Consider the following 14860-nt stretch of genomic DNA (forward strand, 5'->3'; position numbering starts at 1 on the left):
ACTGAGATTTTCTCAGCTTCAGTAATAGTTAGTGGAGTATGAGCATTCTTTTTAGACTGCAGAAACTGAAACTCTTCCAGCTTCCAGAGGTGTAAAAAGTCTATCACAGCATATGGAAAGCTGTCTTCTGAATGATAAGTTTATAAAGGGTGCCCACCAATAAGAAGAAGAGAAGCAGTGTAAATTGACTATAAAATGAGGATGATAATAGCACCTGCCTCACAGGATTGCTGTGAAGATCAAATGAGACATTTATAAAAGCCATTAGTAGGCACCATATAAATGTTTATTCCTTTCTCCCTCTCCCTTCCATGGTCAGAGGTTACTAAAATGTGTTCCTCCATTTGTACAATTTATTTTCCTTGAGATTAACACTCATTGCTCTGGATTACCATGGGAAGTAATGACCTTCCTATCAGTGGATGTGCTCTTGAAGAGACTGGCTAAGTACTCGTTGAGGATGTTGTAGGGAGGGATTGATACTAGATTCTCTGAGCTCTGAGATTTCTTCCAACTTTAAGATTCTTTGTTGAGCTCTACATTATTTGGGGACTTCAGATTTAACTTTATTGTCTGGAAAAGCATTCACTGGGAAAATATTAAAACAAATATGATTAAAAACTAAAGTGTTTACCACATTGGCTATTTTTTGCAGAGATGTCTTAGATTTTCATTATGTATGTTTTAAAAAAAACAACAACCAGTTTCCATTAAACTACATGAAGTATCAGTTTTTAAAATGACTTTTCCAGTTGTCAGACGTAAGAATTTGAAGATATTATAATTATATCATAATCTAATTATAATTTTCTGTTTTAAAACTTTTTTTTCCTTCTCATTTTAGATCCTGGATTTCAGCAGTTTAAAGTAACAGAAAAGTTGCATGGGAATTGGATCAAGCTCTACTTGGAGGGAAATAATTCAGAAGTCCTTTTAAACCTTGGCAGAAAAGTTCTTAAGCAGTATTTAAATGCTTTGAAGACCATGAGTATGTCACTGAGCAAACAAGTAGCCCAGTATGATATGTACTCAATGATGATTGGGACTGTCATAGTCTTAGAGGTATGGATTGTTATTTGTTAATATCATAGTCATAGACCAGCATTATATAGCTCTGCTCTGTCCATCAAAATATTGGAGTGCTTTGGGTTTCCCCCAGATCTTGTGTCTTCCACTACAGCGCTCCTCCAGTGCCCCATCGTAGTATGGAAAGGTGCGAGCTGTTTCAGAAGGCACCAGCACAGTGCATTCTCTGACAGGTTCCTCTAAACTGGAGCATCTTTGAGTGCAAGCCCTGTCACAGGCTGTATTTGATCTCTGTGAACCAGCCTGGTTAAGCTTGGAAAGCTGTATCATCATCAGAAGGTTGACCATGAGGTGATTAAAAGACTGTTTGCTGAAATGTGCAGTAGCTGTATGGATGAAATTACTTACTGATGACATATTAAAGAATCATCCTTGTCTGTCCTTTAAAACATGAGAAACCAACCTTTTCCCAGTTTCTTGGCCTTGCCCTTGGCTTTCCTGATCTTTACACAGTATCAGCTCTGGGCATGGGTCAGGTGCCAAATGATTCCCTTTGACTTGGTTACTTAGTGAGATGAGAGGATGAGGCTAGGAGATGTTTACCCCCAATTGACCTGCCCTCCTTAACTTCCTAGCATCAGTGCTTGCTGATGCTCAGAGAAACAAGTTGTGCATCATTATAGTTAGTTGTAAATTTCCCTATGTTAAGTGTTATGTGTACTTCCTGGAATAAACAAGGGCCCAAGAAGTACATTATCTATTTTAAATATGGATTTCTTAGAATCTCAAAATTAGTGTGTGATGATACTTTGCAATTTTCCATTCTAGGTTCTGATTCTGCTTTTGCTCAGTACCCCAAAAACCTTGTGCCAGAAGGCTGAATTTGAGATTCCACTGTGGTCTTCCTTGTTTTCCCTGCTCTTCTACTTGACGGTCCTCGTTCTCTCTGCGGTCCACGTCATCGTGTGCACCTCGGCTGAGAGGTCATGCTACTTTTGTGGTGTCTCTTGGCTGATGGCCATTGGGGTAATGATGCTGATTTCCGCACTTCTCTGTGTGATATTGTCTGTTCTCACAAATACATTTGAGAATGTCAAACTTCCAGCTAAGGTGAGATGTATTCCTTTTTTGGTTTTGTTAGTAAAATTGTATTGATGTTCTTGGTTTTTTGAATCACAGTCATTGCCAGGTATACTCTCCTCTAGCTATCTTTGCCCTCCTTCAGCTAGTGAATTTTCCCTTGGAACAGAGAAAAAAGAATGAAGCGAAGTCTGTCAGCTCACATCTGGCAGCGTGTGAAACATTTCTCACTTGTGCTTGCCCACCTCTGCAAGGAACAGAGGGAGGCGTGTGTGTCCTTTCATCTCCAGGACCAAAATTGGTCAAGACACTTAAACAGTGTTTTCTTTTAGTATTTTTTTTCAGTTATATCATTTAGTCATCTTGTTCATTGTTTTCTTCATTCTGTTCTTTCTATGTATCTATTCAAACAAGTCTCCCCATGTTTTTCTCTGTTCCTCATATTTGATATTTTTCTCTTTTTTTCTTTTATTTTTAATTATGGACTTAAGCATCAAGGAACAAAAAACAGAATGTATGTGAACCTGTGATTTCACTGGTGTAGGGGACTCCGGAAATTCCCTCTGCCATTGCAGGATGGTGCTTTCTTTGCAACGTAGAGTGTAAGAGAGTCGCTTCCAGCATTAACTGTCCAGGGTCACACAGGCAGTAGGTGATAGATGTGGGACTTTAACCCAGACCCTCCTTAATGAAGCTGGCTCTCTAGCTCCTGTGCCATGTCTCCTCCTCTCTGCATTCCCTCTACTGATGAAATCACAGGTTCACTTCCTGCCTAGTCCCTGTCCTATATGGGAAACCATAAACTTCTATTTTGTTTTTTAAAAGTACATATTAAATTTAGCAAGTTAGCAGTGAAATTGCCCAGGGTATGTCTTTTTTTTTTTTTAATAAATTTTTTTATTTTTATTTTTAGGCAGTTGGGGTTAAGTGACTTGCCCAGGGTCACCCAGCTAGTAAGTGTCAGGTATTTGGTCTGAGGTCTGATTTGAACTCGGGTCCTTCTGATTCCAAGGCCAGAGCTCTGTCCACTGCGCCACCTAGCTGCCCCACCAGTGTATGTCTTTTAAACTTGTTTTTTCCTGTGTATTTTTTGTTTTGTTGATTCTTTTTGGAGCATCTCTCTCACTATGATTTGCTTCCCCATCCCTGATAACAAATAAGTATCCTCAAACAAAACACATCAGTGAATTGGTATTGTCAGAAAATGGAAAGCTCATTCTGTACTTATAGTCCTTCCATTCCCTGCCAAGAAGCAAGAGGCATGTGCTCCCTCATCCACTTCTGAAGTTATGATTGGTCATGGCATTGATTAGAGTTTCGGAGTCTGCCCAAGTTGTTTTGCCTTTAAATTATTGTGGTGATTGTGCAAATTATTGTCCTAATGCATCAGTTCATACAGATCTTCCCATTTCCTGGAATTCTTTGTATTGTATTTGTTATTTCTCACAGCACAGTAATTGCATTCATACACCATGACTTGTTCCACAGTTCCACAGTTGGTCAGCATCCACAATGCTTCTATAGATACGGGGGCTTTCTTTTTGTCTTTGAGGTTATATGACCTGCAATGGGATCAGTAAGATATAGTCTTAAAAATTTCATGTCTGCCTTTCCTTGTAGCCCATGTCTTTTTTTTTGTTTGTTTGTTTTTGCTTTTTGGTGAGGCAGTTGGGGTTAAGTGACTTGCCCAGGGTCACACAGCTAGTAAGTGCCAAGTGTCTGAGGCTGGATTTGAACTCAGGTTCTACTGACTCCAGGGCTGGAGCTCTATCCACTGCGCCACCTAGCTGCCCTGTGGCCCATGTCTTAAAGCAGTATTTTGCTTCTGTCGTTTCAGAATATCCTCAAGTTCAGAAATGTGGAATTATCAAATTGAATGCTTTTTATTACCTGTTGTAGTTATGCTGAAAATTATAGACTGTGGCTTTTTAAAAAATAAGTTTTTATGGATATCTTTTGTTTTTATATCACTTACATTTTTTGCTCTATTCTTTCCCTTATCCTCTCACAGAGAGTCATTAAAAAAAAAAGAATTTAAACAGAAGAAGAAATGAAAAAAAGTTTGTAAAACTAACCAACATATCAAAAAAGTCAGGTGTTCCATGCAACATTTCACACCCGTGGACCCCTTACTTCTCCAATGTAGTTGGAAGAGTTATCCTTTCTTGTTCCTTCTTTGGAGCCCAGCTTGATGACTATAATTTCAGAAAACTATTGACTTTCTAACAAAAATCCAGATACCTAGTTGGTGCAATTTAAGGGCATATTGAGTGCTAGTCATTGAGAGTAATACAGAAATGGATATGGTTCCTGCACCCAAGGAGTTTATAGTTTAACTAGGGAGATGAGACTAAAATACTTGAAATAATGGTGAACAATGTGGTATAGACTACCTACTTACTGTAGGAATTCAAAGTAGCGGGACTGGAGAGTTAAGTAGGTAGACCTTCTTAGGGAAATGGGATTTGAGCTGGGCCTTTAAGGATAGGTGTGTAGGATCTAGTCACTGGTAGAAGAGGAGAAGGCATTCCTGGAGTGGAAACAATTTCTTTCATGCACAGAGAGAAGGATGTGTGGAGACAGAAATGAAAATCAACAGGTATCTAGGTAGTGGAGAGACTGGCTTTACCAGAGCAGCAGGTTCATGTTCAGGAGTCTTGGGAAACAAGATAAGTAGAGTTGGACTAGGTGATCGTGGCCCATGAAATTGAGATGCTAGGGTTAAAATTTAGTGCATTAGGAAGTAGGGAGCCATTAAACTTCAGAAGGTTCTGGAGCAGGGAAGTCAGAGTGAAAGCTGTGTTTTAGTTATGTTAGTCTGGTGGTGGTTCAGGGAATGAATTGAGTGGAGAAGAGTTTCAGGCAAGAAGGCTCTCGAAGGAACATAGGTCCAAAATAGTGAGGGTCTGGACCAAGATGGCCACAGTGGAGGGAGAGGAGACGATGGGTGTGAGACATATTTTAGGAAAAAATTGACTAAATTTGGTAGTTACCTCAGTGTAGAGGTTCAAGAAGAGGAATGAATCTGAGAATTACCCAGGTTGAAACCTAAGGGAATGAAAGTATGTACAAACATTGGGAGTTTAGAAACTGGTTTAAGGACACAGATCACGAGTTTAGTTTTGATCATGTTGAGTTTGAGGCAACAGTGAGACACCCACGTGGAAATGTCGGGCAAGTAGTTGTAAAAGTCATCCTTGAAACTATGAGAATGAATGAGAGATTAGGATAAACAGAGAGAAGCCTTGGAGAAAATCTACCTTTACTGATAAAATGTCAGACTCTGACAACATTGTTTTACATACACTAATGTATAAAAGTGTGTCTGAAACAGTGTCCAAAAAGGACCATAAATAGGAGTGTACCTTAGTCTGGATTCAGGTTCCACAGATAAAAGATTATGAAAGGAGAACTGGTCTAAGAGACTTCTAGTCTCTGCTCAGCCACCTGAAAGCTCTTTGACCAAGGACATATCACTTAACTCTTCTTGGGTCTTTATTTCCTCCTCTGTAAAATAAGGGGATTGGACAAGGTGATCCCTAACATTTCTTTCAGCTCTGACATTCAGTGATTTGGTATAAGATCATCTTCCTGTGTTTATAGTGGATTGACTAAGAAAAAAAGGACCTAACAATTCAACTTCCTAATAATTAAAGCTGTAAAAAGTAGAATGGCTCAGTTTCAGGGGGGTGGGTTGCCCTTCCTTAGAGGTCTTCAGGTAGAAGCTGGTTCATTTGTTTTGGGTATGTTATAAAGGATGGGTTTGGGTAGATTGCCCCTGGTATTTCCCCCCGCCCCCCAACCTCCAGTTCTGTGATTGTGCAGCCTCTTCACAGGTCATCTTAGGTGACTGTGACTTCATTATCTTTTTCCCTAATAGAATAGGCAGCCATCTGTTGTGTATGGCAAAGGTGCTGACCTTCCTTGAAGAAAGGAGCTGGATTGTGTACTTTCTTGGAGCTTCTAGGCCTTTAGAGTTCTTTCACTTATCCCTAGACTATTCAGGCTTTTTTTTGTTGTTGTTGTTTTGGTTTTTTTTAGTGAGGCAGTCAGGGTTAAGTGACTTGCCCAAGATCACACAGCTAGTGTGTGTCAAGTGTGTGATCTGAGGCCGGATTTGAACTCAGGTCCTCCTGACTTCAGGGCCGGTGCTCTATCCACTGCGCCACCTACCTGCCCCCAGGCTTTTTCTTTATGATCAAAACAAAGCACTGTGTGATGGACCTGGGACTTTGGGCCATTTTAGGGGATGTATGCTTCCCGAGATTGATCATTAACATGAAAGAAAGAAACCAGCTGGAGGCTATATTCATATAGCCTTAGAAGAACTCCTATTTTGTCTGTAAGTAGCAAAAGAGCCAGGAGGGTGTAATGGAAAGAACACGAGATTTAAGCAGCAAGAACCTTTGAACATACAGTGCTTTAGGTTTGCAAAGCACTGAGGTAAGTAGTCCCAATATTATGATGTCTGTTTTAGACGTTAGAAAACAAGCTCAGAGAAGTGGACTCCCTTTCCTAGGATTACATAATGAATACAGGTTTCCTGACTGCAGGGCCTGGTGCTTTAACCACTATACCACCCTGCCTTCTGACTCAGAGCCTGGCTTCAGCTCCCACTTCTTTTTATTTTTGGCTAGGCAGTGGGGTTAAGTGACTTGCCCAGGGTTACACAGCTAGTAAGTGTTATGTGTCTGAGGCCAGATTTGAACCCAGGTCCTCCCTGAATCCAGGGCTAGTGCTCTATCCACTGTACCACCTAGCTGCCCCTCAGCTCCCACTTCTAGTGCTAACTAGCTCTGTGACAGTATTCCAGTCACATTCTCTGAGCCTATCTCTACATCTGTAATGTAGAATCTTCCTCAGAGGGTTACTGTGAGAACCAGCTGAGAGGTTGTATGTGAGTAGTTTGTAAACCTTAAGATGCAAATGTAAATATCAACCATTGTTATTTCTCTTTGGGTCCCTATTAAGAAGCTTACTTCTCTCATGCCCTGGGGACAGATGTGTTACTATATGAGTACTGGAGAAGGAACATCTTCCACATTCTCTTAGACTAGTCCCCGTGATCCCCATCCTTGTTCAGAAGAAGGAGAAAGTCTGTTGATAGCTTCCTAGACTCACTGTGGTGCAACCCTAGAAGATGCTATCACTTTGCTCCCTTTTAAAGACATAGGGAGCAAGCAGCAGCTCTCTTGAGATCAGTGAAGACATATAATGTACAGCCTTGTCCCTTTTCCTCTCTGTTAACCCTAGACCTTACCTGATTTCGGGGCCAGGGCTGTCTGAGGATGAGGGGTTTGATGTATGGTCTCTCTGGATATAGCAGAGAAGGGACTGATCTGCTGCCATAGCACCTGCATAGGCTGGAGAATTGAACTTTGTGCCAAGTGATAAGACATTTAACATTTTTTAAGTGGAATTACTTTATAAATTATGAAAGTGTTGATTTTGATATTCCTTTTCAGTGGAGTATAGGTTGTCCTAATGCCATGGAAGGCATTCCATTGTTGGTTTTTAATAGTTCTGGGCAAATTGTCATTTTCTTCTGCCCCTGAATGTGGTTTTGATGTGTTCTTACAGTGCCCTGGGTCAGCTGCAAAGGTCTTTCATCTGTGTGGAAGCCTGGTTCAGATCAGAGAAGTGTGTAGATATGAAACTGGAAAGGGCAGCCAAACTCTGCAAGGTGGAGGGACATACTGACTATGGAAATACTCAGAATGATATGATCACATTCTTTTCTAGGACCTTCATCATGATGCAATTCCATTAAAAGAAGTTGGTCATTTGATGTCAGAATTGCAATATATTGACAATATCTAGTCATTGATGAGCATTTTTGCATGCACTTTGCACCCAAATGTAAGACTTGGGTTCAAAAAACAGCTTCACAGGTACAAGATAAAGGAGGTGTGGTTAGACGACAGTTCATCTGGAAAAGATCTGGGAGTTTTAGTGAACTCCTGGCTCAGTACTAGTGAACATTTGTGACAGGGCAGCCAGGAAAGCCAAGATAATAAAAGAAGCATTGTGGTCAAGACTAGAGACGTGGTAGACATGACAGTCCCTCACTGTTCTTGCCCTGGCTATACCATATCTGAGAGAACTTTGTTGAGTTCTGGATGCCACGTTTTAAAAAGGACACTGATCAGCTGGAAAAGATCCGTAGGACAGTCAGATGGTTCAGGGCCTTCAGGATCATTCTTCATGACAATTGATTGAGGAAACTTGGGGAGTTTAACTTGCAGAAGAAAAAAAAAAAGCCTTGGGAGAGCCAGGGTAGCTGTCATTCAAGTGTCTGAGAGGCAGTTACATGAAAGTAGGATTGGACTTGTTCTGCTTGGCCCAACGGCATTATCAGGAGCAAGGAAGCACCTGTACCAGAAGTGCTGGGTGTGGAGTCACACGACCAGACTTTGTAATCCCTGTACTTCCACTTAATACCAACGTGACTGTGGGAATGTTACTTACATTCTCTGAACCTGATCTGTGAAATTGGGAGTGGACTGGATGACTTTTGTGGTCCCTTTCAGTTGTAAGTCTGATCCTAAGTTGCAGACAGGCACATTTAGGCTTGATGTAAGGAAAAAGCTTCCTAACTATTAGAGCTATCTAAAATTCAGTTGGGCTGCCTGAGGAGTGGTGAGTTCTCTGTGGCTGCAGGTCATAAAAAAACAAAAAAGACTGAATGACCGCTTACTTGTTAGGAATGTTGCCAAGGTCATTATTGTGCAGCAATGGTCTTTAAATTCTCCTCCAACTCTGAGATTGTGAATCCGTGATTTCTAAAAGTTAGGTGGCAATTGACAGTCTATGGAGAATTAGAAAGAATGTGTATTATGACTATTTTTTGACCACTACCAGACCCCTCTTTTTTTCTCCTTTTACAAATGAAGGGAAAGAGCCAATTCTTGCTTTTTGTTTCTAAACAAGATTAGTAAGGGAAAACCTGAAGCCTCTAATGTCAGATGTTAAATGAAGTAGAGAATTGAGGCAATTATCTGAATATTTCAGGCTCTGTCCAAATTACTTTCATCTGAGATAGCTGAATAATTCATGCCCTTTATATTCTAGCCAAACTGGACTACCGGTTGTGCCTGCCTCTGTTCATTTACACAAACTGTCTCCTTGCCTAGAATACTCTTCCAGAGAAAACTGGAAACTAGTATAGCAGAAACTAGACATAGACCAACATCTTAAACCGTATACCAAGATAAGATCAAAATGGGAATGTGACTTAGACATAAGAGATGATACATAAGCAAATTAGGAGAACAAGGAATAGTTTGTCAGATCTATGGAGAAGGGAAGAATTTATGACCAAACAGGAGATAGAGAACATTATGAAATGCAAAATGGATAATTTGGATTACATTAAATTAAAAAGGTTTTGCACAAACGAAACCAATGCAACCAAGATTTGAAGGAAAGCAGAAAGCTGGGAAACAATTTTTGCTGCCAGTGTTTCTGATAAAAGTCTCATTTCTAAAATATATAGACAACTGAGTCAAATTTATAAGAATACAAGTCATTCCCCAATTGATAAATGGTCAAAGGATATGAACAGGCAGTTTTCAAATGAAGAAATTAAAGCTATCTATAGTCATGAAAATATGCTCTAAATCATTGATTAGAGAAATGCAAATTAAAGCAACTCTGTGGTACCACCTCAAACCTATCAGATTGGCTAATAAGACAGAAAAGGAAAATGATAATTGTTGGAGAAGATGTGGTGAAATTGGAACACTAATGAATTGTTGATTGAGTTGTGAACTGATCCAATCATTCTGGAGAGCAATTTGGAACTATGCCTAAAGGGCTATAAAACTGCATACCCTTTGATCCAGCAATACCACTACTAGGTCTGTATCTCAAGGAGATGATAAAAAAGGGAAAAGGACCTGCGTGTACAAAAACATTTTTAGCAGCTCTTTTTGGTATCAAAGAATTGGATCTTTTTGGTATCTTCTTTGGTATCAGAGAATTGGAAATTGAGGGGATGCCTATGAATTGGGGAATGGCTGAACAAATTGTGGTAGATGAATGTAATGGAATACTATTTTTCTATTAAGAAATGATGAACAGGTGGATTTCAGAAAAACTTGAAAAGACTTACACGAACTGATGCTAAGAGTAACATTGTGTAATAGCCAACTTTGATAGACTTAGCTCTTCTCAGCAATACAGTGATCTTAGACAATTCCAAAAATCTCATGATGGGAAATGCTAGCCACATCCAGAAAAAGAATTATGGAGTTTGAATGCAGATCAAAGCATAATTTTTTCACTTTTTTTGTTTTTTCTTTCTTGTGGTTTTTCCCTTTTGTTCTGATTCTTCTTTCACAATGTGATTAATGTGGAAATATGTTTAATATCATTGTACATGTATAATCTGTATCAGATTGTATGCTATCTTGGAGGGGGAAGGGAAGGAGGGAGAAAAAAATTGGAATTCAGAATCTTATAAAAGTGAATGTTGAAAACTATTTTTACATGTAATTGGAAAAAATAAAATACTATTAAGTGGGAAAAAAATAAAGTACATTGGGAAGTGGAGGAATCAAAAAAAAAAAAAAGGAATGCTCTCCCAGAATCCTTGTTGTCTTTCAGGATTTGGCTCTACATGCTACTTCCTTGGTGAATGAAGCATTCCCTGTAACACTGCCTCATTCCCCCCTCCTCCCCTGAGTCGCCTTTTCCATCCCCTCCAGCTAGTGCTCTCTCCTTCAAATTACCTTGTATTTACTTACCCCTGTGCATATTGGTGCCTTGTCTTTTTCCTTCCCTCTCCCCTGTCCCTGCCTTTCCCCTCCCCCTCTCCAAATGTAAGGCACCTGAGGGCAAAAACTGTTTAATTTTTATGGTTGAATTCGGTCTTTCCCATTTTAGACACTGAATAAATATTTGTGGGATTGAACGGAAAAATTCAGGTAAAAATGAAGGTTTGCTTCTGTCTCCCAAATGATTTTCATTTTACCTTGGTCATATAAACCTTACTTAAAGGTATTTATGGTTGAAGTAATTTTTGAAAAACATTTTTGTTGGTATCTTTTGTCTTTGTATCAGTTTCAGTTCCAAGTACAGAGTTCCCCCTTTCCTACCCAGAGAAAACTGACCCCTTTCCTGAGTCTAACAGTATATTCAGTATTCTATACCTACAGGCTCCCACCTTTGCTCAGTTATATTTTTTCCTTCTTTTTTTGCTTTTCGGTGAGGCAGTTGGGGTTAAGTGACTTGCCCAGGGTCACACAGCTAGTACGTGTCAAGTGTCTGAGGCTGGATTTGAACTCGGGTCCTGTTGACTCCAAGACTGGAGCTCTATCCACTGTGCCACCTAACTGCTGTGCTCAGTTATATTTTTAACAAGATAGTTCTCTCCCTTGGAAGTGTTGATTTTTTTCATGTTTTACTTTAAGTGTAAGTTAGCTTAAGTTCAGTATCACTAAAGGCACAGTCTTGAAGCACTGACTTAGCAACAATAAAATTAACCTTCTTGGAGAAAAGTGGTGGAAAATCCAAAGAGAAATGTGACCACTGTTTTCCTGTTTTTTTAAAGAGTCTTTTTTTGGGGTACAGGTAGGTAAGTGTCAAGCGTATGATACATGTAAGAGTGTTCTTCTCATGTGATCGTTAACGTTAGCCCATTTCTTTCCACAGAATTCAGCTGCCTCTGGTTCCAGCTGGTCGGGATTAGATCTGATTATTTTATTTGGAACTCTGGGCCACGTTCTGAGTTTGGGTGCAAGCAGTTTTATAGAAGAAGAACACCAAACCTGGTATTTTCTTGTCAATACTCTCTGTCTAGCACTGGGCCATGAAATATGTAGAAACCACTTTCTTGGGAAGGACTTTGATCATAATTTAGCTGTGGAAGGAGATTTTCAAAAAGATACTAAGAAAGTTTTACAATACAGAAATGACTCTGTGGATGTTCCAGAGTACGACAAAATGCACAAGATATCTTCTTTGGAACTGCCAGAGGGCTATGAAAAGTGGTTGGGATTGGCCAGTCCATGGCTTATATTGATTTGCTGTAGACTGCTCCGCTCATTAAATCAGACTGGAGTGCAGTGGGCTCATCGACCAGACTTTGGCCACTGGCTGACCAGGTAAGAATGTCAAGTGTTAAATTCTTTTGCTCTTGAATTATTGTATTCTTTAAAGTGAAAAGTTCATTCGTATTTTTTACATTCTTTACATCAGAACTTCACACTGATATAAAAAGTATTTAAAATAAGAGGAGATGAAAGAGGATCCCTTAGTCTGTAATGTTAGAGGAGAAATCCATCTTGAGTGCTATTCAGTTAGAACTAGCTTTATTAACGCTGGGTTTGTCATCACTCCACAAATTTTATAATGACAGTTTTAAGTAAAATGCAGTTTTTCCAATAGAAGTGTCACCAGTGACTAATTTTGGATAAAGATTTCTAATAACTAATTAGTCACCAAGCATTTTTGTGCTAGGCAGTTGAGATAGAAATAAAAAATGGTCCCTGCCCTCAAGGAGCTTATATTCTAACATGGGAAACAACATGTGTGTGTGTGTGTGTGTGTGTGTAGATATAGATATAAGATATATATCTACATAGCTACACATATACCCATCTCTCTCCCTCTCTCTCTCTCTCTCTCTCTCTGTCTCGAGAGGGAGAGTACACATTTATATAGAGCTTTAAAATTTGCAAAACCTTTACATGTATTATTTCATTTGATCCTTATGGCATCTCTGTCAGGTAGGTAGTATATTATTCTCATTTTAGAAATAAAGCAGCTAAGACTTAGAGGAGATAAATGATTTGTCTCATCACCCAGCTAGTCAGTATTGGGGGCAGGAACTGACTGCAGGTCTTCATGACTTCATGTCTAGCACTCTATCCATCATGTTATGGTGCTTCGTTGCTGCTGTGTATGAGGCCCATGCAGAGGAGATGAACAGCAACCGTAGATGAGAAAGCACTAGTAGCTGAGATGACCAGGTAAAAGGCGGTATTTGAATTTAGTTCTGAAGGAATCAGGCATTCCAAGGGCAGCCATGAGGAAGAGGAGCATTCTTGGCATGGAGACCGGGCAGTGGAGGGTTGTGTGTGAGGTGCAGCAAATAGGCCACTGGGACAGACCATAGAGCAGGCGAGTGGAGGGGAGTCATATCTAGGGCTGGAGTGCTAGGAAGGGACCAGATAGTGCGTGTCTTTAAGTGCCAAGCAAGGGAGTTTGTATCTAATCTTAGAGGGAAGAGGGAGCCACTTAACAGCCATGTCCAATCAGCTCTTCTTAGCCCTCATCCTTCTTGACCTCTCTCTGTTAGTCACTTGGCATTTTGGTCTTCTCCTCCTAGATATTCTCTCCTCCTGGAGTTTCAAGACCCTGCTCTTTCCTGGTTTGCTTCTTGCATGTCTGCCCTCAGTCTCTTTTTTTGGTTCATCATCCATAGCCCACCTCTGATTTGTGCTTGTACTGCTGTGCTTGGGCCCCTCTCTATGTTCTCTTTCTCTATGACCCACAGTTCTGATGGGTTCAATTATCATCTCTATATGGATGATGGGGCAGCTCGATGGTGCAGTGGATAGTTCTGGGCCTAAAGTCAGGAAGCCTCCCCTCCTGACTTCACATCTGGCCTCAGACACTTACCAAACCTGTGTGACCTGGGCAAGACACTTAACCCTGGTTGCCTCAGTTTCCTCATCTGTAAAACGAAATGGCAAACCACTCTAATATCTTTGCCAAGAAAACCCTAAATGGGGCCACAAGGAGTTGGACACAACTATAAAACGACCTAACAAAAATAACCACAATACAGATGACTCCCAGATCTCTATATACAGTCTCAGTTTCTCTCTTGAGCTCCAGTCCTGCATCATGAATTACTATTAGACGTTTCTAACTGGATGTCCTACAGGCATCTTAAACTCTTCATGTTTAAAACGGAACCATTGTCTTCTCTCCATCCCCCTAACCTTCCTTTTTCAGGCTTGACGGTCTCTATTTAAGGGCACCACCATTCATGTACTTGCCCAAGTTCAGACCTCAGATTCATCCTCATTTCTTCCCTTTCCTTCACCTCCCCCCAGTCACTGCAATGTAGCAGTCACTTGCCAAGTCTTTTTAATTTTGCCTCCACAGTATCTCTCAAATCCATCCCCTTTTTTTCTGCTCATATAGCCACTTTAGTTTATTTCTTCATCATTTCTCATGTGGTTTCCTGCAGTGGCCTCCTATTTGTTCTTTCTGTCCCCATTCTCTTATCTCTTCAAGCTATCCTCCACACAGCTGTCAGATTGATATTTTCAAAGCACAGGTCTGACCATGTCATTCACCTGTTTAGGAAGCTTCAGTAGTTTCCATTTGAAAATAAATTCCTCCTAATACCTAACAGTATAACTATTGCTATATGCCAGGCTTTCTGCTGAGCACGCTGTTATTTCATTTGATCCTCACAACAACCTTGGGAGGTAGATGCTATTATCATCCCCATTTTACAGGTGAGGAAACTGAGGCGAACAGTTTAAATGTCTTGTCCAGGGTCACATAGTTAATAAGTATCCGGGGCTAGATTTGAAATCAGGTCTTCTTGACTCCAGGCCTGCTTCTGTGTGCACTGGGCTACCCAGCTGCCCCAGTGTCCCAGATGTTTAGCATATAAACCCCCTAGCAATTTGACTCCAGTCAGTCTTTCCACTTGAACATTATTCCCCTTGCATTTTGCATTCCAGTCAAGCTGTTCCCAAATGTGACGTTGGTCCCCTATTTGTGCTTTTGC

At 40.3% G+C, this 14860-nt stretch overlaps 1 protein-coding gene across 3 annotated transcripts in view; it reads left to right on the plus strand.

Moving 5' to 3' along the window:
- PIGG (phosphatidylinositol glycan anchor biosynthesis class G) overlaps positions 1-14860 on the plus strand; it is a 92146-nt gene that overhangs the window by 30111 nt on the left and 47175 nt on the right. For all 3 annotated transcript variants that reach the window (XM_027836674.1, XM_027836672.1, XM_027836675.1), the window contains 3 exons: positions 845-1062; positions 1855-2136; positions 11761-12212. In XM_027836674.1, the coding sequence (XP_027692475.1) occupies positions 845-1062; positions 1855-2136; positions 11761-12212 (952 nt within the window). The remainder of the gene's footprint in view (positions 1-844; positions 1063-1854; positions 2137-11760; positions 12213-14860) is intronic.

This window comes from Vombatus ursinus, unplaced genomic scaffold (assembly GCF_900497805.2).
Source record: "Vombatus ursinus unplaced genomic scaffold, bare-nosed wombat genome assembly UNPS02014818.1, whole genome shotgun sequence".
Classification (NCBI taxonomy): Eukaryota; Metazoa; Chordata; class Mammalia; order Diprotodontia; family Vombatidae; genus Vombatus; species Vombatus ursinus.